Source organism: Stegostoma tigrinum, chromosome 13 (genome assembly GCF_030684315.1).
Source record: "Stegostoma tigrinum isolate sSteTig4 chromosome 13, sSteTig4.hap1, whole genome shotgun sequence".
Classification (NCBI taxonomy): domain Eukaryota; kingdom Metazoa; phylum Chordata; class Chondrichthyes; order Orectolobiformes; family Stegostomatidae; genus Stegostoma; species Stegostoma tigrinum.
The window spans coordinates 63,127,448-63,151,055 of record NC_081366.1 but is presented as its reverse complement, the minus strand read 5'-3'; the positions used below and the strand labels follow the sequence as shown (position 1 = coordinate 63,151,055).

The 23,608-nt window shown below is 43.6% G+C and overlaps 1 protein-coding gene across 3 annotated transcripts in view; it reads left to right on the top strand.

The window, feature by feature from the left end:
• LOC125458529 (Kv channel-interacting protein 1) overlaps window positions 1–23,608 on the top strand; it is a 495,719-nt gene that overhangs the window by 453,803 nt on the left and 18,308 nt on the right. For all 3 annotated transcript variants that reach the window (XM_048543880.2, XM_059650765.1, XM_048543879.2), the window contains exons 5-7: window positions 9,509–9,616; window positions 10,847–10,951; window positions 12,891–12,953. In XM_048543880.2, coding sequence (XP_048399837.1) covers window positions 9,509–9,616; window positions 10,847–10,951; window positions 12,891–12,953 — 276 coding nt within the window. The remainder of the gene's footprint in view (window positions 1–9,508; window positions 9,617–10,846; window positions 10,952–12,890; window positions 12,954–23,608) is intronic.

Genomic DNA, 23,608 nt, shown 5'->3' with positions numbered 1-23,608 from the left:
TACTGTAATACAGGGCAGTGTGGAATGTTGGGTCTAATGAATCACAGTGTGAGGGAACTGGATGATGTCAGTCGCAATGCAGTCAATGTAAAGGGGCTCTAGATTTGGAGTGGTTTGAGTAACAGTATGAGGGAGCAGGATTAACACCAGTCAAGAAACTGTTAGTAACACAGGGCGCTGAAAGAGAGGTCCAATGTGAGGCAGCTGAACAAACACCAGGAGATATACCATCAGCAACAGAGTCCACCTAACAAGGTAGAGGGCGTATGGAATAACAGTGTGACGGCTCTGGATTTACCTAAATACTGGTACAGTCAATATCAGTAACAGGGCGTTGTTGAGAGAGGGGTTACTGAGTTACAATGTGAAGCAGCTGAATTAATATCAGTTAAGATACAATCAGTAATGCCAGACTCTGGTTGTAGAGGTATTTTCAAGTCACAATGTGAGTGAGGTGGTTTAACATTAGTAAAGATATAGTGAGTGACACAGATTACTGGGGGATTACTGCACAACAGTTTTTTTTCTGGAGCTGGATTAACATCAGTAACAGTGCAGTCAGGAAAACAAGGCACAGGCATAACGGGGTTACTGAGGGATGGTGTGTTGGAGGAAGATTGTCATTGAAATACAGTCAATTACACAAGGTGCTGGGAGCTTGAGGCTTAGTGAGTAACATTATGAGGGAGCTGGATTGACATCAGGAGAGATACAGTCAGTAATATAGGCCTCTGTTGGAGAAAGTTTTCTGCGTGAAAGTGTGAGGGAGCTGGGTTACTATCAGTAGAATACAATCAGTAATATAGGGCTCTGGGTGGAGAGAGTTTCTGAGTGACAGTGAGAGGGAGCTGGATTAATATCAGTAGAGGTACAGTCAGTAACACAGAGTACTGATTGTAGAGGAGATACTGGGTGGTATTGTGAGGGAGCCAGATTAATAACAATAGAGATACAATCTGAAATGCAGAGCACTTGGTGGAAGAGGCATTACTGAGTGACTGTGCAACTGAGGTGGTTTATTGTCAGTAGAGATGCAGCAACGACTTAGGTAGAAAGATAATGAGGTCCTGTGGAGTGAGTACAGGAAGTTAATAAAGAGGTTGAAAAGCAAGACCTTGAGGGTAGTAATCCTGAGACTATTACAAGTGCCATGTGCTAGTGAAGCAAAGAATAAAAGAAAGGATAGATGAATACCTGGCTAAGGAGCTGGTGCAGGGGGCAAGGTTGCAGGTTCTTGGAACATTGGGACCCCTTGGGACTGGTAGAAGAGGGACAGGTTGCACCTGAACTGTAGACCAGGTGTATATTTCAATGCAAGGAGTATTATGGGAAAGGCAGATGAACTTAGAGAAATAATAACGAAAGAGGAAGGGTCGCCAGACCCGCAACATTAACTTTTGATCTTTCTTCACAGATGCTGCAAGACCTGCTGAGGTTTTCTAGGAGCCTCTGTTTTTGTTCCAGATGAACTTAGAGCCTGGGTTATTACATGGGACTATGACATTGTGACTATTACAGAGACTTGGTTGAGAGAGGAACAGGACTGGCTGCTCACTGTACCAGGGTGTCTTTGATTTAGATGAACTAGGGAATGAGGTAAAAGAGGTGGGGGGGAAGTTGCATTGCTAATCAGGGAGAATGTTGTATCTATACTCGGAAGGGATGTGCTGGAGGGCACATCCACTGAGACAGTGTGAGTAGAGCTCAAAAATAAGATGGATACAGTCGCTCTGACAGCATTACACTATCGGCCCTCCCAAATGCCACCTTGACATTGAGCAACACATATGTAGGCAGATTATGGAAAGATGCAATAACAATAGGGTTGTCATGGTGGATGCATTTAATGTCCCAAATATTGACTGGGACTTACTGAGAGCGAGAGGCTTAGATGGGACAAAATTTGTTTGGTGTATCCAAGAAAGTTTCATGAAACAGTATGTGAATAGTCCAACTAGTGGAGAGGCCACACTGGATCTTGCATTGACTAATGAGCCTGGCCAAGTGACTGACTTTTCAGTGGAAGAGCATTTTGGAAACAGTGATCACAACTTCTTGAGAGATAGCTGTGAATAAGGATAAGTTCGGACCTTGCAGGAAGATACTAAATTAAAGGGGAGGACAAATTATGTCAGTAATGGGCAGGAGGTAGGATGTGTTAACAGGGAACAGCTTTTATTGGAAAAGTCCACATTTGACACCCACTGATCAGAGTTCAGGACTAGCATGTTCCAGTAAGGACAAAGGACAAGGATGGCAAGATAAGGAACGCCAAGAGAATGTGGGAGGTTGTGAATTTAATCAAAGTGTAAAAAAGAAGCATTTGTAAGTTTTAGAGAGCTAAAATCAGACAGGACCCGTGAGGAATATAAGGAAAACAGGAAAGCACTCAAACAGGGAATCAGGATAACAAGCAGGGTCCATTAACTGACCTCGTCTTGTAGGGTTAAAAAGAATCCCAAAGCATTCCTACATACATTAAAAAACAAAAGGATAACTAGGAAGGGGGTAAAATCACTCAAGGATAAAGGAGGGAACTAGTGCTTGGAGGCAGAAGATGTGGCTGAGATCCTGAATGAATATTTGGCATTGGGGCTCACCCAGGAAAAAGAAATGGATGATAGTGAGATATCTGTGGAGCAGGCTAATATGCTATGGCATTTTGAAATAATGCAAGAAGTGGGGTTGGGTCTCTTAAAGAACATTAAGGTGGATAAGACCCTGGAGCCCAATGGTGTCTACCCCAACTTACAGAGAGAGGCAAGGGAAGAGATTGCTGAGGCCTAGACCAAGATCTTTGTATCGCTGCTAACCATTGGAAATGTCCCTGAGGCCTGGCAAGTAGTTAACATTGCCCCTCGGTTCAAGAAGGCATATCGGAATAATCCAGGAAACTATAAACCAGTGACTCTCACATCAGTGATTGGGAAGATATTGGAGAGAATTCTTAGGGATAAGATTTATATGCATTTGGAAAGACATGACCTAAGTAAGGACGGTCACCATGGCTTTCTGCAATCCTGATATTGTCTTACTAATTTGATTGAATTTTTGAGGAAGAGATGAAGATGGTTGCTAAAGGTGGATGTTGTCTACATGAATTTTAGTAAGGCTTTCGGCAAGGTCTCTCATGGTAGCCTTATCGAGAAAATTAAAATACATGGAATCCACAGCGACTTGGCCACTTGGATTCTGAATTGACTTGTCCATGGATGGCAGAGTGTAGTGGTGTAAGGGTGTTTTTCTGGCTGGTGTTCATGACTAGTGGAGTTCTGCAGGGATCCGTACTGGAAACTGTGCTGTTTGTGATATATGTAAGTGACTTGGATGAAAATGTAAATCAGTGTGTTAGCAGTTTGCAGATGACATGAAGATTGGTGAAGTTGTAGATAGTGTAGAAGGTTGTCAAAGGGCTCAGTGGGATATAGATCAGTTACAGTATAGGTAGAGAAATGGTAAATCAAGTTTAATCCATGCAAGTGTGAGATCAAATGTTAAGGTAAAGTATACATAAATGGCAGGACTCTGAACAGAAATGATATATAGAGGGATCTTGTGGTTCAAGCTCCCTTCAAGTGGCCACACAAACAAATAGGGTGGTAAAGAATGCATATGGCATGCTTTTAGATAAGCATATGAATATGCAAGCAATAGAGTGATATGGACTAAAGGCAGGCAGAAGAGATTAGTTTAATTTAGCACCACATTTGGCACAACATCATAGGCCAAAAGGCCGCTATCTGTGCTATGCTGTTCTGCGTTCTATGTTCTAGATACAGTCAGTACTGCAGATAGTTGTCAGGAGAGAGGTGTAACTGTATGACAGTGTGACAGAGCTGGATTAAAATCAGTAGCAATACAGACAAGAAAACAAGACACAGGCACAAAGGGGTTACTAAACGACAGTGAGTGGGAGGAAGGTTATCATCATTGAGATACACAGGGCTCTGGGAAGTTTGGGGCTTAGTGAGTGACAAAATGAGGGCACTGGATTGACATCAGTAGAGATACAATCAGTGATGCAGGGCTGTGTTGGAGAGAGGTTCCAGAGTGATAATGTGAGGAAGCTGGATTAAAATGAGTAGCAATACAATCAGGAAAATGAGGTCCAGACACAAAGGGGTTATGGATTCACAGTGAGTACAAGGAGGATTATCATCATTGTGATATAGATGCTGGGAAGTTTGGGGCTAAATGAGTGACAATGTGAGACAGCCAGATTGACATCAGTAGAGTTATAGTCAGTAGGGAACTGGGCACTGTTGGAGACAGATTTCTGAGTGATGTGAGGGAGCTGGATTTATGCGAGTAGAGATACAGTCAGTGCCAAAGTGGTCTAGATGGAGAGAGGAGTCTGAGTGACAGTATGAGAGAGCTGGGTTAATGTCAGTAGAAGTACAGTCAGTAATACAGGGTTCTGGTGGGAGAGGGTTTACTGAGTGATATTGTGGGGAGCTGGATTAACATCAGTAGAGATTCAGTTTGTAACATAGGGAGATGAAGGAGGATGGGGCTTACTAAGTGACAGCGTGAGGGTTGCTGGTTTAACTTCAGTATCTGGATTTTAGTTTGCTCGCTGAGCTGGAAGGTTAGTTTTCAGACGTTTCATCACCATTCTAGGTAACATCATTAGTGAGCCTCCGATGAAGCTTCGTCGGAGGCTCACTGATGATGTTACCTAGAATGGTGACGAAACGTCTGAAAACTAACCTTCCAGCTCAGCGAGCAAACTCACATCCAGAACCTCAACCTGAGCTACAAATCTTCTCAAAACTCGCTAACTTCAGTATGGATGCAGACAGTAATACAGGGCACTCGGGAGATTGGGTTCTGAGTAAAAATGTGAGGGAGCAGGATGACATCAGTGAAAATACACAGTAAAACAGAACACTGTTGAGTATTGGTGTTCCTGAGTGACAATAACATGGAATTCAATCAACATCAGTTGTGACACAGTCAGTAACATAGATTGCTGAAGTGTTTGATGTGTTGCTGAGTTGCATGATAGAATTTAATTAATATCAGTTGAGATACAGTCAATATCGCATGGGTCTAGAAAGGTAAAGGGTTACTGAATGATAGTATGAAAGAGATGAATTGACATATTTAGAGAAACAATCTGTAACACAGGGTGCTAATATATTGACAAAGACAGTGCAAGGGGGCTGGATTAACATCAGTGGAGGTAGAATCAGTCACATAAGTGGTGAAGAGTAGGAGGGATCCATGTAACAGTGTTAGGGTGCTGGAATAACATGATTAGAGAAATAGACAGCAACACGGGGGAGTGGGGAGTGTGGGGTCTAATAAGTGAAACTGTGAGGGAGCTGGATAATGTCAGTTGACATGCAGTCAATGAAAAAAGTGCACCGAAGTGGTTTAGCAACGTTAGGAGAGGGGTCCCTGAGTGACAATGTGATGCTGCTGAATGAACATCAGTTGAGATACAATCAGTAATGCAGGGGGCGTTTGATTGACAGTATGAGGAAGCTTGATAAACATCAGTAGAGATACAAACTGAAATGCAGAGCACTTCGTGGAAGAGCGGTTAATGAGTGACACCTAGTGAGTGGATTAACATCAGTACAGATGCAGCCAGTACTACAGATATTTAGGGTGAGAGGTCCCCGTGCATGACTGTATGATGGAGCTGGATTAGCCTAAGCAGTAGTGTAGTCAGGAAAACAAGGTATAGGCATAAAAAGGTCACTTGGTGACAGTGTGTAGGAGGAGAATTATCATCATCAAGATACAGTTAGTTGCACAAGATGCAGGGAGATTTGGGCCTTAGTGAGTGACAATGTGAGGGAACCGGACTGACATCAGTCGAGATGCAGTCAGTAACATAGGGCTCTGGTAGAAGAGGGGATATTGAGTGATATGAGTCAGCTGGGTTAACATCAGTCGAAATACAGTCAGTACCATAGGGTGTTGGGCTGTGTGTGCGATACTAAGTGACAGTATGAGAGAGTTGGATTATCATCAGTAGAGAAATAGTCATTAATTCAGGGAGCTGGAAGAGGTTAGGGATTACTGAGTGACAGTGTGATGGGCTGAATTAACAAAAGAACAGATACATACAATAATACAGGGCACTCAGAGAGGAGTGGGTTCTGAGTGGCAGTGTGAAGGAGCAGGATAACTCCAGTAAAAATACAGTCAGTAATACAGAGAGCTGTTAAGTGTTGGGTTTGCTGAGTGACAATGTAAGGAAACTCAATTAACATCAGTCGTGACACAGCCACATTGTGGTGTCAAAGGATGATGGAATGACAGAGTTAGATTAAAATCAGTTGAGACATAATTCACAACACTTGGATCTGGAGGGGTAAAGAGGTTACTGAATGACTGTGAAAGAGATGGATTAACATCAGGGGAGATACATTCAGTAAAACTGATCGCTGGGGAAAAAGAGTTATTACCGAGTGACAGTGTTTTGCAGAAGGATTAAAATGTTTAGAGATATAATCTGTAAAATGGTGTTAGTGGATTGATGAAGAGAGTGTGAAGAGGCTGGTTTAGCATTGGTAGAAATAGAGTTAGTAACACAGGATGGTTAGGGATGGATGGGATACTGATTCAGAATATGCTATTAGGAGGGAGCTGATTTAACACCAGTAGAGATGTAATCTGAAGCATAAAGGGCTTTCTGGGAGCACATTTACTAACTGACATTGTGATGGGGATGGATTGACATCAATAAAAATGCAGCCAGGAAAACAAGGTACAAGCATACATATATTACTGAGTGACAGTGTGAGGAAGCTGGATTAACGTCAGTAGAGATACAGTCAGTGACACAGGGTGGTGACTGGTAGATGGGATAATACAGAGTACTTGGAAAGAGATGGTTCTCAGTGACAGTATGAGGGATCAGGGTAAAATATTTTGAAATACAGTGAGTAAAACAGGGCGCTATGGAATGTGGGGCTTACTGACTGAAAGTGTGAAGGAACTCAATCAACATCAATCATGATACAGTCAGTAAAACTGCTGGATGTCAGAGGTGTTGCTGAGTGATTGGATGATGAAAGACAGTGAGCAACACATGGATCTGCAGGGGTAATGTGGTTACTGAGTGACTGTGAAGAAGGAATAATATCAAGGGGGATACAGTCACAAAAACAGATTGCTGGGGAAAAGCTATATTAGTGAGTGACATGTTAGGAAGTAGGATTAACATATTTAGAGATATAGTTTGTTACACAGGGCACTGGTGATTTGACAGAAACAATGTGAGGGGACTGGATTAACATCAGTAGAGATACAGTCAGTAGCACACGGTAGTGTAGAGTGGGGGGATAAAGCATGACAGTGAAATAACATGGAATACACTGTAACACAGGGCAGTGGGGAGTATGAGGGTCACTAAATGATATTGTCAGGATTCTGGACAAAGTCAGTAGACATACAGTTGGTTAAAAAAATGTGCTGGAGTGGGTGAGATATTACTGAGTAACAGCTTGAGGGAACTAGACTAACATCAGTCAAGATACAGTCAGTAAAACAGGAGCAAACTTTCTGAGTGACAGTGTGAGGGAGCTGGACTAACACCTATAGAGATACAGTCAATTGCACAAGGCTTTGTTTGAAGAGGGGTCACTGACTGACAACATGGGGGAGCAGCATAAACATCGAGAGTTATAGTCAGAACACAATGCACCTGATGGGTAGAGGGTTTACAGAAAAAACTGTGTGACATTGGTGTCTAGATCTGAAACATCAACCTTCCTGCTCCGCTGATGCTGTTGGCCTGCTGTGTTCATCCAGCTCTACACCTTGTTATCTCAGATTCTCCAGCATCTGCAGCTCCAACTATCTCTGACGTCTCTGGATTACATTTTAGGAGGTTGAACCTGGATTAACCTAAATACAGATAGTCATTTAACAGTTGGGAGAGGGGTTACTGGGTGATGATGTGAGGCAGCTGAATTAGCATTGGTTGCAGAGAGGCTTTTGAGTGACTTTTTGAGGGAACTGACTATCATCAGTTGTGATATAGTCATAAACGCAGGGCGCTGTGCAGTAGGTGTTACTGAGTGACAATGTGAGGCAGCTACATTAATGTCGTTAGAGATATAGTCAGTAGCACAAGGTACCTGAGGGGTAAATGGGTTTGTGAGTGACAATGTGGGGGAGCTGCATTATTACTGCCTCGTTAAGAGTCAAGTGCCAGAGTGTCAGTATGTCTGACACACCTGTACTTGACTATTTTTTTTCTTTTTTCGTTCACAGGATGACGGCATCACTGGCTAGGCCAGCATTTATTGCCCATCCCTAATTGCCCAGAGGACAGTTAAGAGTCAACCACATTGCTGTGGGTCTGGAGTCACATGTAGGCCAGACCAGGTAATGATGACAGTTTTCTTCCCTAAAGGACATTAGTGAGCCCGAAGGGTTTTTCCTGACAATTGACAATGGTCATCACTCGATTCATAATTCCAGATATTTTATTGAATTCAAATTCCACCATCTTCCATGGCGGGACTTGAACCCAGGTCCCCAGAATGTTATCTGGGTCTCTGGATTAACAGTCCAGCAGTTGTACCACTAGCCCACTTGGCTCTGAATGAGGCAGTATTAATACAGTAATAATGTCAGTATCCATGACACTCACCCTTTCAATATATCACCCAGGATCGCATGGTTGGGCCAGATTTACAGCCCGAATCAAGGAACTCATTTTGTGAGGTCCAGCTGGCTGGCCTCATTGCAAACACTGGTGTTCATGTGCCCCATTCTCTTAAACACCTCCATCAGTATACCCTCAAACCTGTCTGCTCTAAAGAAAGCAACCCAAGCTTATCCAGCCTCTCTTTATAACTGAAGTGCTTCATCACAGGCAACATCCTGGCAAATCTGCATTACAACATCTCAAGTGCAATCAGATTGTTCCTGTAGTGCTGTGGCCAGAACTTCACATCATGCTGCAGCTGCAGCCTAATCAAAGTCTGTACAGTTCAGCATGATGTCCTTGTTCTTATAATCTATGTCATGACTGATGAAGGCAAGTATCTCATATGCCTTCTTACCTACCGTGTTAACCAGTCCTTCCGCCTTCAGAGATCTGTGGGCAAGCACCTCGAGATCCCTGAGCTTCCTACCGTTCATTGAATACTCTCTTGTCTTATTCCTAATTCCAAATCACATCACCTCACATTTATCAGGATTAAATTCTATCTGCACTGATTTGCCTATCTGATCAATTCATCCATATTCTCCTAAAACTTAAGACCTTCTTCACCAATGTCAACTACCTGACTAATGTTTGTGTAGATACAGTGTACTTGGACCTTCCAGCATAAAACTGCTGATCATAAACCCCCTATAAAGCTTGCTGTTTAAGACAGGAACTAGAAAACACACTGAATGGTTGCCTCTGCCTTCTGTGATGTTCAAAATTGGATTCATTCCTTTGAAACACTTAACCAAGTGCACCAGACCCAAACTGGATTGCTTTGTATTGATTATCAATGGGCGCATTTATTCTGTGATCTTCTAATTTCAGGACTTTGTGATGGCTCTCTCAGTGTTACTGAGGGGTACTGTTCATGAGAAACTCAGATGGACATTTAACCTCTATGACATTAATAAGGATGGATATATCAACAAAGAGGTATGCAACATTAAACTAACAAGCACAAGATCTTTTGATCTATAGTCCAAAGATATGCAGGTTACGTGGATTGGCCATGCTAAATTATCCATAGTGTTCAGGGGTGTATGGGTTATAGGGGGGAATGGGTCTGGGTGGGATGCTGCAAGGGGCAGTGTGGACTTGTTGGGCCAAAGGGCCTGTTTCCACAATGTAGGGAATCCAATCTACCTTTCTGAAGCAATGTTCAAGTTGGTGTGATAGTGTGTCATGCTGATATTAGAGAATATTAGTATATTAGAGGAATGGTCTTAAATGGGAGCTAATGTACTAGAAGAATGGTCTTCACTGGGCAGTTAAAGTGCCTGAAGAAAGATCCTCCTTGAAGAGTTAGTCTACTATTGGAATAATCTTCAGGATGGAGTTAGTGTCCTAGAGGTATGATCTTTAGTGCTGTATTAGGGTACGAAAGGATTGATCTTTAATGAGAAGTTAGTGCACTAGAAGGATAGTCTTCAGTAATGAGTTAGTGTACCAAAGGAATGATCTTCAATGAGGTGTTAGTGAACTAGAGGATTGGTTATAATGACGAGTTACTGTACTAAAGGAATGTTCCTAAGTGGGCAGTTAGTGTACTAGAGGAATAGTCATCAATTGGGAAGTAGTGCACTAGTTGTCTTCAATGGGGAGTTAATGTACTACAGAGATGGTCTTCAATGCAAAGCTCTTATATTCGATGATTGGTCTTCAGTGAGGAGTTAGTGTTGTAGAGGATTGTTCTTCAAAGAGAGTTAATGTAGTAGAATTAGTGTATGAAAAGTTTGATCTTCCATGAGGAGTTAGCACACTGAAAGGATGGTCTTCATTGATGAGTTAGTATACAGAAGGAATGGTCTTAAATAGGCAGTTGGTTACTAGAGGGATATTCTACAATAGGGACATAGTGCACTGGAGGAGTAGTCTTCAATGGGGAGTTTGAACTGGAAGGAGGGCCTTAATACAAAGATCTTGTCCTCAATGATTGGATTTCGATGAGGAGTTAGTGTACTACAGTATGGTCCTCAGTAGGCATTACTGTATAAAGCTAATGGTCTTCAATGGGAAATAAATGTACTAGAGGATTTGTCTTCAATGAGGAGTTAGTGTATTGGAGGATTAATCTTCAATGGACAGCTATTATAAAAGTGGATAATCTTCAGTGTAGTAGACCTATTGGGGAAGTGTCTGAACTTTCTGTTCCTGAAACCACAGGAGATGACTGACATTGTAAGAGCTATCTACAACATGATGGGGAAGTACACCTATCCTGTGCTCAAGGATGATGCTCCACGCCATCATGTGGATGTCTTTTTTCAGGCAAGTGCTTTCAGAGTTTAACATTGCCAAAATGGTTCACTCTAGTGTTCTGAGTGAGAGCAGCTTGTTTGATCTTTCCCCATGATCTCCAGGTTTAGATTTAGCCTACAATGATTAAAATGTTTTGTGATTTAGATTTGTCTGGATTCAGTCAGTGATCTACTCAGTGGTTTTGTGTGACCATGAAGAGATCCTACTCCAGTCGCTGTTGTTCCTGAGAATGTTGCTACTGTGAGGGATATTGGTTATTCTAAGACAAATGGCAGCATATCTCATTTATCAACAAAAAGTAGGACTACGACACATACTTGGACAACATGACAGTGGCAGCTATGTTTCAAATCAACTTTATTGCTCAAGGTAAACTTGACAACTTGTAGACGCCAGGAATCTGCATCTTCTTTATTTTTCTCTATGTATCAATGGTTCTTTTGATATGATCTCACATGATGGCACTACTAGACAAGTCGGATCTCAGTGTGAAATCTGGCTTGGTCGACCATTTCTTGATTTAATTAGTTCACAAGAGGCTGCAGATTTTCTTCAACAATTGAAAGATATCAATTCCACAAAAGAAGAAATAATAAGCTGTCTGAATAAAGGAGATAATTATAGTGATAGAACATAGAACATAGAAAAGTACAGCATAGTACAGGCCCTTCGGCCCACGATGTTGTGCCGTGGAATAATCCTAATCCAAGAAAATTTCTGGAGTCCAGGAGCTGTCAAGTTTACCTTGAGCAATAAAGTAGATTTGAAACATAGCTGCCGCTGTCATGTTGTCCAAGTATGTGTCGCAGTCCTACTTTCTGTTGATCTTAAAACAAAGCAGAACAAAATCATAAGCTGTTTCCCCATAATATCTATTACAGACTCTCAAGTACAAGAAAATTATGCCTTTTCCTCAACTCAGAAATGAAGTGTCTAGGCCCAAAATGTCAGCCTTCCTACTCCTATGATGTTGCTTGGCCTGCTACGTTCATCCAGCTCTACACCTTGTTATCTCTTTTATAACAGAAACAATTGATATCCATCTATCTCTATTTTGAAAATGAATCTCCAATAATTATATTAATATATTTATAAATTATGCACCCTTTTTCGTACTGTGACTGACCTCCTTGGGATTGGGATTGATAAATTCCATACAGTCTAAATTCCAATTTCACGCTTTTTTCTTAACAGTTGAATTTAAGCTATTTCTGATAAAATCCATTCCTTGGTGAGTTTATTGATGGATTTTTGGCGTGTTCTGTGAGTATGAGAGTGGCAAGATGGAACCTAGACTGCTGGATTGATTGTCAGTATCACGGCTTATGGAGGCAGTGCTATTTATGGTCAGTTTCCTACAGAACCCTCTTACTCTGTACAGCTACTTCAGGTTTACGTCCCAGCACTCACCGTTTTACATAAATTTGGGTGGCTGCATGGTTTTAGAGTGATCCCCTGTATTCTGATGCCATATCCATGACAGCCATGTGTAAGACCTTGTTGTATGGTTATGCCAGCTCACTATCATGGGTGAGCTGCTGCAGATGATGGAGGTTTCTGCCACTATCCTCTTTAAATGTAAGTATATATGCCTTCTTGAACTGCTGCAGTTAATAGCCATGTACCATAGGTAGACCCAGAATGCCATTAGGGAGGAAATTCCAAAGGATTTTGACCCACTGATGATGACGGGCTTATATATTTTATGATTTGGAGATGGTGCTTCAATCTTTTGTCCATTCCTGTGGCTATGTATAAACACAGCTTCCCCAAGTCAGAATGATGAACAAGAGCAGATCAACATGCTCATTCTATTTTATAGAAGTTTAAAATATAAAACTACACCAAGATTGGTCTACTCCATGCATGAAACAATGAAGGAACTATCTGTGTGTTCCTAATGGAAACATTTCTTAACAATTTTTCGTATGAATTTGTTCTGTCACAGAAAATGGATAAGAACAAAGATGGTGTGGTAACGCTGGATGAGTTTATAGAATCTTGCCTCCAGGTAAGTCTCTATGTAATTATACTTACAGTCACAGTTTACGAGTGTAATTCTACTGACAACTACGCCTAAAAGTATAATACATTGTCAATCGCATCTACATGAGACTCGCAGTCATGGTGAGAGGTTTATTGTACTGACAGTCACAATATTTGTGTGGTTTTAGTCACAATTATATATAGAAGTATACTGACAGTCATACTTACTTGCATAACTATATGGACATGTGCATGTAACTACAGTCATACCTGGATAGGATTGTGGAATCAGAATGTTACTGTATAGAAGGAGGCCATTCAACCCATTGTATCTGCACCAGGCCACAATAAAGCTACCCAGCTAGTTCCGTTCTCCTGCCCTGTCTCTGTAATCCTCTAAATTCATCACTTTCAAATACATATCCAGCTCTCTTTTGAAATCTCCTATGATTCTGCTTCCAGCACTCTCCCAGGCAGTACATTCCAAATTATAACAACTCTTCCAGTGAAAGAAGCTTCTCTTCATCTCATTTTTAGCTGTCTTGCTGACAACCTTGAAATCGTAACCCCGAGGACTGAAATACCCATGAGAGAAATAGTCTTTACCCTGTCAAAATAATTCGTAATTTTGAACATCTCCATAAAGTTACCTCTTAATCTTTTTTGCTCCAAGGGGAATCAGCTCATTTTATCTAATCTTTCCTTGTATCTAATATCTCTAATTCCTGGTATCATTCTAGTAAATCTCCATTGAACTCACTCCGGGGCTTTAACATCCTTTCCTTAATAAGTTGACCAGAATTAAACACAATACAATAAATGTAGTCTGACCAAAGATTTGTAGAGGTATAGCATCACTTCTTTGCTTTTGCACCCTATGCCTCTATTTATAAACCTAAGGGTCTTCTAAGCCTTCTTAACAACTGCTTCAACTTGCCTGGCCACACTCATAGAAACATGCACATGAACCCTTTGCTCCTGTGCTAACCTCAAACTTGTATCATTAAGCCTGTATTGTCGCTGTGTTTCTTCTTTCAAAGTGGACTATCTCACATTTTTCTGCATTGAAATTCATCTATCAGGTGTGTGCATATTTGGCCTACCTGTTGATGACCCTCTGAAGTCACTCAGCATCATCCTGACAATTCACTATTCTGCTTAGTTCAGTGTCATTTGCAAATTTACAGATTTTGCCCTGAACACGCACTTCCAAATCATTTATATACATCAGAAAAAGCAAGGTGCCAAACACCGATCCCTGGGGAACACCATTTTCAACTTGTCTCTAATCTGAGAATTGCACATCTGTACCTACCCTGTTTCCCCTGTTTCAGCCAATTTCTTATCCATGCTACCAAGGGCTCTTCAATCCCAAACATTTCGAATTTGCTAACCACCCTACCATGTAGCACTGTATCAAATGCTTTCTGAAAGGCCAAATGTGCAACATCCACAACATTATCCTCATCCACTGCCTGTATCACCTCATCAAAGAACTCAATCAAATTTGTCTGACTTCAGGATGGTGTGTTGCCTCCCTGGTGCCAAGGTCAAGGATGTCTCTGAGCAGTTGCATCAAATTCTTAAGAGGGGGTGATGAGTAGGCAGAGATCATTGTAACATTGGTACCAACAGCTGCGGGTTTGATAGTGAGTTCAGGATCGGAGCGGAGGCAGTGGAGGGCTGCATATTCTGTGGGGGAGAGGTTGGAGTGAGTGAGAGGGGAGGAGAAGTTGAGGCAATCGATTTCATGACAGCAGTTGGAGATGAAGAGGTTGAAGGAGGGTAGGAGGCCTTAGAGTGTTGTCCAGGAGAATGGTGTGTGTTTGAGGCGGGAGAAGGGGTCTGCAGAGGGTTGGGGGGGCGCGGTTGGCTGGCAGTTAAAGAAATAAGCAGAGAGGCAGAGGCAGCAGAAAGACTGTTCAATGTCTAGGCGTGAGAGCTCCGCTCCCTCCGCCCCAACCCTAACCTCACTGCAAAGCCTGTGGACAAGGGAGGCGCAGTTGTGGTATGGTGCATTGACCTTTACATCACCGAGGCCAGGCACCAACTCTGACACTTCCTGCTACCGCCCCCTTGATCATGACCCACTCCTGACCACCAAAACATCATCTCCCAGACCATCCATAACCTCATCACCTCTTACCCACAGCCTCCAACCCCATCATTCCCTAACCCTGCACCGCCCATTTCTATTTCCTTCCCAAAATTCACAAACCCAAATGCCCTGGCCGACCCATTGTCTCTGCTTGCTCCTGCCCCACCGAACTTATGCACGCATATCTTGACTCTATTTTCTTGCCCTTGCTCCCACCCCCCCCCACCCCCAAGTCCAGCAACGCCCTACGTATGTCCAGGACACATCCACGCCCTCCACCTCCTCCAAAGCTTTCAACTCCCTGTCCCTCAATGCCTCATCTTCACCACGGACATTCAGTCCCTATATACTTGCATTCGCCATGCAGATGGCCTAAAAGCTTCTTCCTGTTCTGCAGGCCTGACCTGTCCTCTTCCACTGTCACCCTCATCCACTTAACTGAACTCCTCCTTGCCCTTAACCACTTCTCCTTCAACCCCTCTCACTTGCTAGGGGGTTGCCATGGGTACCTGCATGAGCCCAAACTATGCCTGCCTCTTTGTAGGACATGTGGAACAGTCTCTCATGGGCAGCTACACTGGTACTATCACCCACCTCTTCTTCCGTTACATTGATGATTGTATCGGCTCTGCTTCATGCTCCCACAAGGAGCTTGAACAGTTCATAAACTTTAGTAATACCTTCCAACCCAACCTTAAGTTCACCTGGATCATCTCTGATACCTCCCTCTCCTTCCTGGATCTCGGTGAATCCTTCTCTGGTGATCACCTCGAAACTGATATCTATTTCAAGCTCACTGACTCCTACAGCTACCTAGACTACATCTCTTCTCACCCACCTTCCTGCAAGAATGCCATCCCCTATAGATGTACTGGCCTTGCTGCGGGTTCAGAGGAGTTTCATGAGAATGGTCCCAGGAATGAAAAGCTTAACATATAAAAAACGTTTGAGGGCTTTGGGCCTGGACTTGATGGTGTTTAGAAGGATGAGGGGGGATCTAATTGAAACTTACAGAATACTGAATGGCTTGGGTAGATGTTTCCATTGGTGGGAAAGACTAAGACCCGTGGCCACAGACTGGGAATAAAGGGAAACCTTTTAGGACAGAGATAACAAGAAACATCTTTAGCCAGCGAGTGGTGTATCTTTAGAATTCACTGTCTCAGAAGGCTGTGGAGGCCAGGTCATTGAGTATATTTAAGGTGGAGATAGTTAGGTTCTGGATTGTGAAGGGGTTCAAGTGTTACAGGGAGAAAGCGGGAGAAGGTGTTGAGAAACTTTTCAGCCATGATTGAATGGTGGAGCAGACTTGATGGGCTGAATGGCCTAAATTCTGCTCCTATGTCTTATGATCTTATCGTCTTAGGACATGGTCAAGATTTCTAAATGAGTACTTTGTTTCGATATTCACCCAGGCGAAGGGCATGGAGGATAGTGAGATTATTGTGAAACATGCTAATATGCCAGGCCATTTTGAGATCAAGAAAGAAGTGGTGTTGGGTCTCTTGAAGAGAATTAAGGTGGATAAGACCCTGGAGCCCAATGGTGTCGACCCCAACTTATTGAGAGAAGCAAGGGAAGAGATTGTTGAGGCCTTGACCAAGATTTTTGTATCCTTGCTAGTCACTGGAAGGGTCCAAGAGAACTGGCAAGTAGCTAATGTTGTTCTTCTGTTCAAAAAGGGAAATTGTGACTATCCAGGAAACTATAGACCAATGAATCTCACATCAATGATTGGGAAGTTATTGGAGAGAATTCTCAGGGATTGAAGTTATGCTCACTTGGAAAGGTATGGCCTAATTAGGGATAGTCAACATGGTTTGTGTGGGGCTGGTCATGTCTTACCAGCTTGACTGAATTTTTCTAAGAGGTGACAAAGGTGATCAATGAGGGCATAGCAGTAGATGTTGTCTACACAGATTTTAATAAAGCTTTCAACAAGGTCCCTCAGAGTAGGCACCTCCTGAAGATTAAGATCAACAGTATCCACGGTGATAATGGGAACTGCAGATGCTGGAGAATCAAAGATAATAAAGTGTGAAGCTGGATGAGCACAGCAGGCCAAGCAGCATCTCAGGAGCACAAAAGCTGACGTTCGGGCCTAGACCCTTCATCAGAGAGGGGAATGGGATGAGGGTTCTGGAATAAATAGGGAGAGAGGGGGAGGCAGACCGAAGATGGAGAGAAAAGAAGATAGGTGGAGAGGAGAGTATAGGTGGGGAGGTAGGGAGGGGATAGGTCAGTCCAGGGAAGACGGACGGGTCAAGGAGGCGGGATGAGGTTAGTGGGTAGGAAATGGAGGTGCGGCTTGGGTTGGGAGGAAGGGGTGGGTGAGAGGAAGAACAGTTTAGGGAGGCAGAGACAGGCTGGGCTGGTTTTGGGATGCAGTGGGGGGAGGGGAAGAGCTGGGCTGGCTGTGTGGTGCAGTCGGGGGAGGGGACGAACTGGGCTGGTTTTGGGATGCGGTGGGTGAAGGGGAGATTTTGAAGCTGGTGAAGTCCACATTGATACCATCGGGCTGCAGGGTTCCCAAGCGGAATATGAGTTGCTGTTCCTGCAACCTTCGGGTGGCATCATTGTGGCACTGCAGGAGGCCCATGATGGACATGTCATCTAAAGAATGGGAGGGGGAGTTGAAATGGTTCACAACTGGGAGGTGCAGTTGTTTATTGCGAACCGAGTGGAATTGTTCTGCAAAGTGGTCCCCAAGCCTCCGCTTGGTTTCCCCAATGTAGAGGAAGCCACACCGGGTACAATGGATACTCTACATTGGGGAAACCAAACGGAGGCTTGGGGATTGCTTTGCAGAACACCTCCGCTCGGTTTGCAATAAACAACTGCACATCCCAGTCGCAAACCATTTCCACTCCCCCTCCCATTCTTTAGATGACATGTCCATCATGGGCCTCCTGCAGTGCCACAAGGATGCCACCCGAAGGTTGCAGGAACAGCAACTCATATTCCGCTTGGGAACCCTGCAGCCCAATGGTATCAATGTGGACTTCACCAGCTTCAAAATCTCCCCTTCCCCCACCGCATCCCAAAACCAGCCCAGTTCGTCCCCTCCCCCCACTGCATTCCCAAAACCAGCCCAGCCTGTCTTTGCCTCCCTAACCTGTTCTTCCTCTCACTCACCCCTTCCTCCCACCCCAAGCCGCACCTCCATTTCCTACCCACTAACCTCATCCCACCTCTTTGACCTTGGTCTTCCCTGGACTGACCTATCCCCTCCCTACCTCCCCACCTATACTCTCCTCTCCACCTATCTTCTTTTCTCTCCATCTTCAGTCTGCCTCCCCCTCTCTCCCTATTTATTCCAGAACCCTCACCCCATCCCCCTCTCTGATGAAGGGTCTAGGATCCACGGTGACTTGGTTGTTTAGATTCAGAATTGGCTTATCCATAGAAAACAGAGGGTAATGGTGGAAGATAGCAAGAGCTGCAGATGCTAGACTCAGAGACAACACACTGTGGAGCTGGAGGAACACAGCAAGCCAGGCAGCATCAGCGAAGCAGGAAAGTTGATATTTTGGGTCAGGACCCTGCTACAGAAAGTGGCTGGAGGTCAGAGACTAATAGTGTTCCGTAGGGGTCCATATTGGGACCTAGCCTATTTGTGATATATAAATGGTTTGTTTGAAAACATAGATCGGTGGGTTAGTAAGTTTGGAAGTATCACAAACTTTGGTGGAGCCGTGGATAGTGTGGAAGATTGTCAAATGGTACAGTAGGATATAGATCATTCGAAGACATGGACGGAGAAATAGTAGATGGAATTTAATCCAAGTGTAAGATGCTGCACTTTGGGAGATTAAATGTTAAGGAAAAGTTAATGGTAGAATCTGAACAGCATTGATGTATTGAGGGATCTTAAGGTTCAAGTCTATAGCTCCTTGAAAGTGCCCATACAGGTAGATATGGTGGTAAAGAAAGCATATGGCATGCTTGCCTTTATTGATCGGACCATTGGGTACAAGAGTCAGGATGTTATTTTGTGGCTTAATAAGACTTTGGTTAGGCTGCACTTAGAAAATTGCATTCAATTCTAGTTGCCACATTACAGGAAGGATGTAGAGGCTTTGGAACCAGTGAAGAAGACATTTAACAGAATGCTGCCTGGGTTAGAGGCATGGGCTATAAGGAGAGGCTAGAAAACGAGGCTTGTTTTCTCTGGAGCGATGGAGGCAGATGGGAGACTTGATTGACATCCACAAAAATTATGAAATGAGTAGATAGTGTTGACAGAATTTTTTTCTCAGATTTAGAATGTCTAAGGAGTATGAGCTATAAGGAGACGCTAGAAAATGAGGGTTGTTTCCTCTGGAGTGGTGGAGGCTAAGGGGAGCCTTGATTGAAGTCCATAATAATTATGAGATGCTAAGAGGGTATTGACAGTCAGAATTTTTTCCCAGAGTTGAAATGTCTAAGACAAGGGTGCATGCATTTAAAGTGAAAGGAGGAAAGTTCAAAGGAGATGTGAGGGGCAAGTTTTTTTTACATTGGAATGGTAGGGGCCTGAAACACACAGCCAAGGTGGTGGTGGAAGCAGATATGCTAGGGCCAATTTAGGGGCTTTTAGGTAAGCAAATGAATTTGCAAAGAATGGAAGGGTATGGACTAAGGGCATGCAGAGGGATTAATTTTTGGCACTACGTTCAGCATAACATCATGGACTAAAGGGCCCGTTCCTGTGCTATACAATTATGCTCTATGTTCTCTGGTTTATGTTCTATATTCTATGACTTGGCCTGCTCTTGACAAAGCCAATGTTGACTATCCAGTATTAACTTATTTTTCTCTAAGTCTATATTTACCTCGCCTGGATTATAGCCTCTATCAGTTTTCCCACTATTGATGTCAAGCTGATGGCTCTGTAGTTTCCTGGGTTATCCTTTGTCCCTTTCTTTAAGAACTGTGTTACATTTACAATTCTCCAGTCCTATGGGACTAAACCAGCATTCAGAGATGCCTGGAAAATTTGTCAATGGCTCTGCGATTTTCTTCTTTACTTCTCCCAGCAATCTGGGATGCATCCCATTCGGACCTGGCAACTTCTGTATCTGGAGTGCTGCCAGCCTTTTTTAGCACCTATGCTTCATCTGTCACTGTACTGCTCAGTTGCTCAACACCCACATTTTCAACTATGCCACTGTCAGTGTCTTCTAATTTAATAATGACAGATGTTAATTTAGTACAAATGAACAATCACACCTACATGTGTAATCACAGTCACATTTACGTATTCAATTGTATGAATAGTCACAATCACATTTGGAACATAGAACATTACAGCGCAGAACAGGCCCTTCGGGCCTCGATGTTGCACCAACCTGTGAGCTAATCTAAGCCCATCCCCTACACTATCCCACCATCATCCATTTGCTTATCCAAGGACTGTTTAATTGCCCATAATGTGGCTGAGTTAACTACATTGGCAGGCAGGGTGTTCCACACTCTTACCACTCTCTCAGTAAAGAACCTGCCTCTGACATCTGTCTTAAATCTATCACCCCTCAATTTGTACAAGCTGACATCATCCTTGGAAAAGGACTGTCACTGTCCACCCTATCTAATCCTCATTTAGATGTTAATTGTACTGACATGTTCAATTAGGCCAGTTATCACACCTTAAATCATACTGGGTCAAACCTACCTATATAATTGGACCGATAATCTCACCTATATATGTAAGTGAGTAATTGCATATTTAATTGTAGTGGCAGTCACACCTATGTGTGTAATTGGACTTGCATTCCCACTAACATGTGAAATTTTACTGACAGTCACACCCATACACTTTCCAACTCTCCTTCATGTTAAGTGTGAAATTTGAGAGTAATGCACTGCACATTGGAGTCATCGCCAACATTTAAATTAAATGAGAGGTGTTGGATCATGGTCCCCAGATGTAGTCCAATCCTTACTTAAAGATTCAGGGATCGAACCCCATGATCACTTACACAGTGAATGCAAATTTCACAGAATCCTGGAACAGGTAGAATAAACATAAAGAACTGCAGATGATGTAGACCTGAAATAAAACCAAAGCATGCTGGAGAAACTCAGCAGGTCTGGCAGCATTCGTGGTTGGCGGGTCTTCACTCATACTTGGCCTCACTTCTGGCTTCACCCATTCCTTCCCCTTACAACAGCGATAGGTTCCCCCTTGTCCTCATTTTCCACCCCATCAGCTTCTGTACTCAAAGGATAATAAGCTGCCATTTCCCCTATCTTCAGCAGGATGGCGCCACTCTGCTCCCCTGTCAGCATTCTATAGGGACCCTCCTCTCTGGGACATGTTTGTCCACTTCTTCTCCACTCCAAACATCTCCCCACAACACATGATACCTTCCCATGCAATCACAGAATTGTTTTTTTTGGATGTGGGCACTGCTGGCTAGGCCAGCATTTATTGCCTAAAGGGCAGTTAAGAGTCAACCACATTGCTCTGGGTTTGGAATCACATGTAGGCCAATCCAGGTAAAGATGGTAGATTTCTTTCCCTAAAGGGCATTAGTGAACCAGATGGGCTTTTCCTGACATTTGACAACGGTATCATGATTAACATTCAAATCCTAATCCCAGATATTTAGTTGAATTCAAATTCTACCATTTGCCATGGCAGGATTTGAATTCTTGTCCCCAGGACGTTACGTGGGTCTCTGGATTAATAGTCTAGCAATAATACCACTAGATCATCGCCTCCCCTTGTAACATCACCTTCCCATGCAACACCTGCCCATTTATTTCCTCCCTTCTCACTACCTAGTGCTTCAGACAGATTTTTGAAGTGGAGCAGTGATTTATCTACACTTCACTGAATCTTCCTTATTGTATCTTCCCTTGGACTCATGATCAGGAATTACTGAAACGACTATATAACAATATCAGCAAGTTTCATCCCACCGTCAGACTTACTGTGGACTAGTCTTCAGAGTCAGTCTCATTCTTGGACACACGCATCTCCATTAAGGACCGACAACTCAGTACCACAAGCCCATGGATAATATCATGATGCTGCATTTCTCTCGCTTCCACCCTAAACTTGTTGAAGAAGCCATCCCCTATGGACAAGCCTTGCATTTACACATGATCTGCTCAAAGGAGAAAGAACACAACAGTCACCTGAAGGTGCTGAAAGACACCCTCATGGGAACCATATACAATGCTCAACTTATCGATTGCCACATCTAATATACCACAGCAAAAAACCACAATGAACTCCTCAGAAGACAGACACAGGACTTGACCAATAGGGTACCCTTCATCATCCAGTACTTCCCCGGAGCAGAAAAACTATGACATGTTGTCCGCAGCCTTCAATATGTCAATGACAACAAACATCTCACCAAGATCATCCCTGCACCTCACTTCTCGCCTTCAAACAACCACCAAGCCTTAAACAGACCATTATTTGCAGCAAACTACACAGCCTTAACAAAATCGACCACAACGCCACACAACCCTGCCACGGCAGCCTCTACAAGTCATGCCAGATCATCAGCATGAATACTACCATCACACATGGGAACACATACACAGCAGATACTCATGTGACTCAACCAATGTTGTCTATCCCATACGCTGCAGATAAAGGTGCCCTGAGGCATGGTATATTGGCGAGACCATGCAGAAGCTACTACAATGGATGAATGGGCACAGCACACAATTGCCAGCTAGGAATGTTCTCTCCCAGTCAGGGAGCAGTTCAGTGGTCAAGGACATTCAGCCTCCAATCCTTAGGTAAGTGTCCTCCTAGGTGGCCTTCAAGACATACAATAATGCAGGATCACTGGCCTCAACCATGATCTTGGGTTCATCTCGCATCATATGTAATCCCACCATCCTGTTCTATATCAGTAAAATCTTCCTTACTGGATGTAAGTTTGCTCGCTGAGCTGCAAGGTTCATTTTCAGATGTTTTGTCACTTTTTTTTAAACAAATATACTTTATTCACAGAATGTACAAAAAAAACATTTATACACCTACCTAGTCATGCAAGCCGCTCCAGGTTACCCGGGGGTACGTACACCAACTAAAGGGAAAAAACAAAACAAAGAAGAAAAAGAAACAAAGAAAGGAAAATACCCCGGCAGTTGTCTCCCCACACAGTCCCCATTGGCCCCTGACCAGTTGGGGAAGGCGCCAGCTGGGCCCAGTTACCAGATAGGGCCCTTTTTTCTATTCTGGACGAAGGGTTTCATATGGTGGTCTTTCCCCACCGCGCCTTGGCAGCAGCTGCCCCAAGCTTTAGCGCATCCCTCAGCATGTAAACCTGGACCTTGGAGTGCGCCAGTCTGCAATACTCGGTCGGGGTCAATTCTTTCAGCTGGCAGACCAGCAAGTTGCGGGCGGACCAAAGAGCGTCTTTCACCACATTGATGGTCCTCCAGGCACACTTGATGTTGGTCTCGGTGTACGTCCCGGGAAACAGCCCGTAGAGCACGGAGTCCCGTGTCACGGAGCTGCTCGGGACGAACCTCGACAGATACCGCTGCATCCCCCTCCAGACCTCCTGCGCATAGGTACACTCCAGAAGGAGGTGATAGACAGTCTCGTTCCCCACCCCCCTTCACAGCCG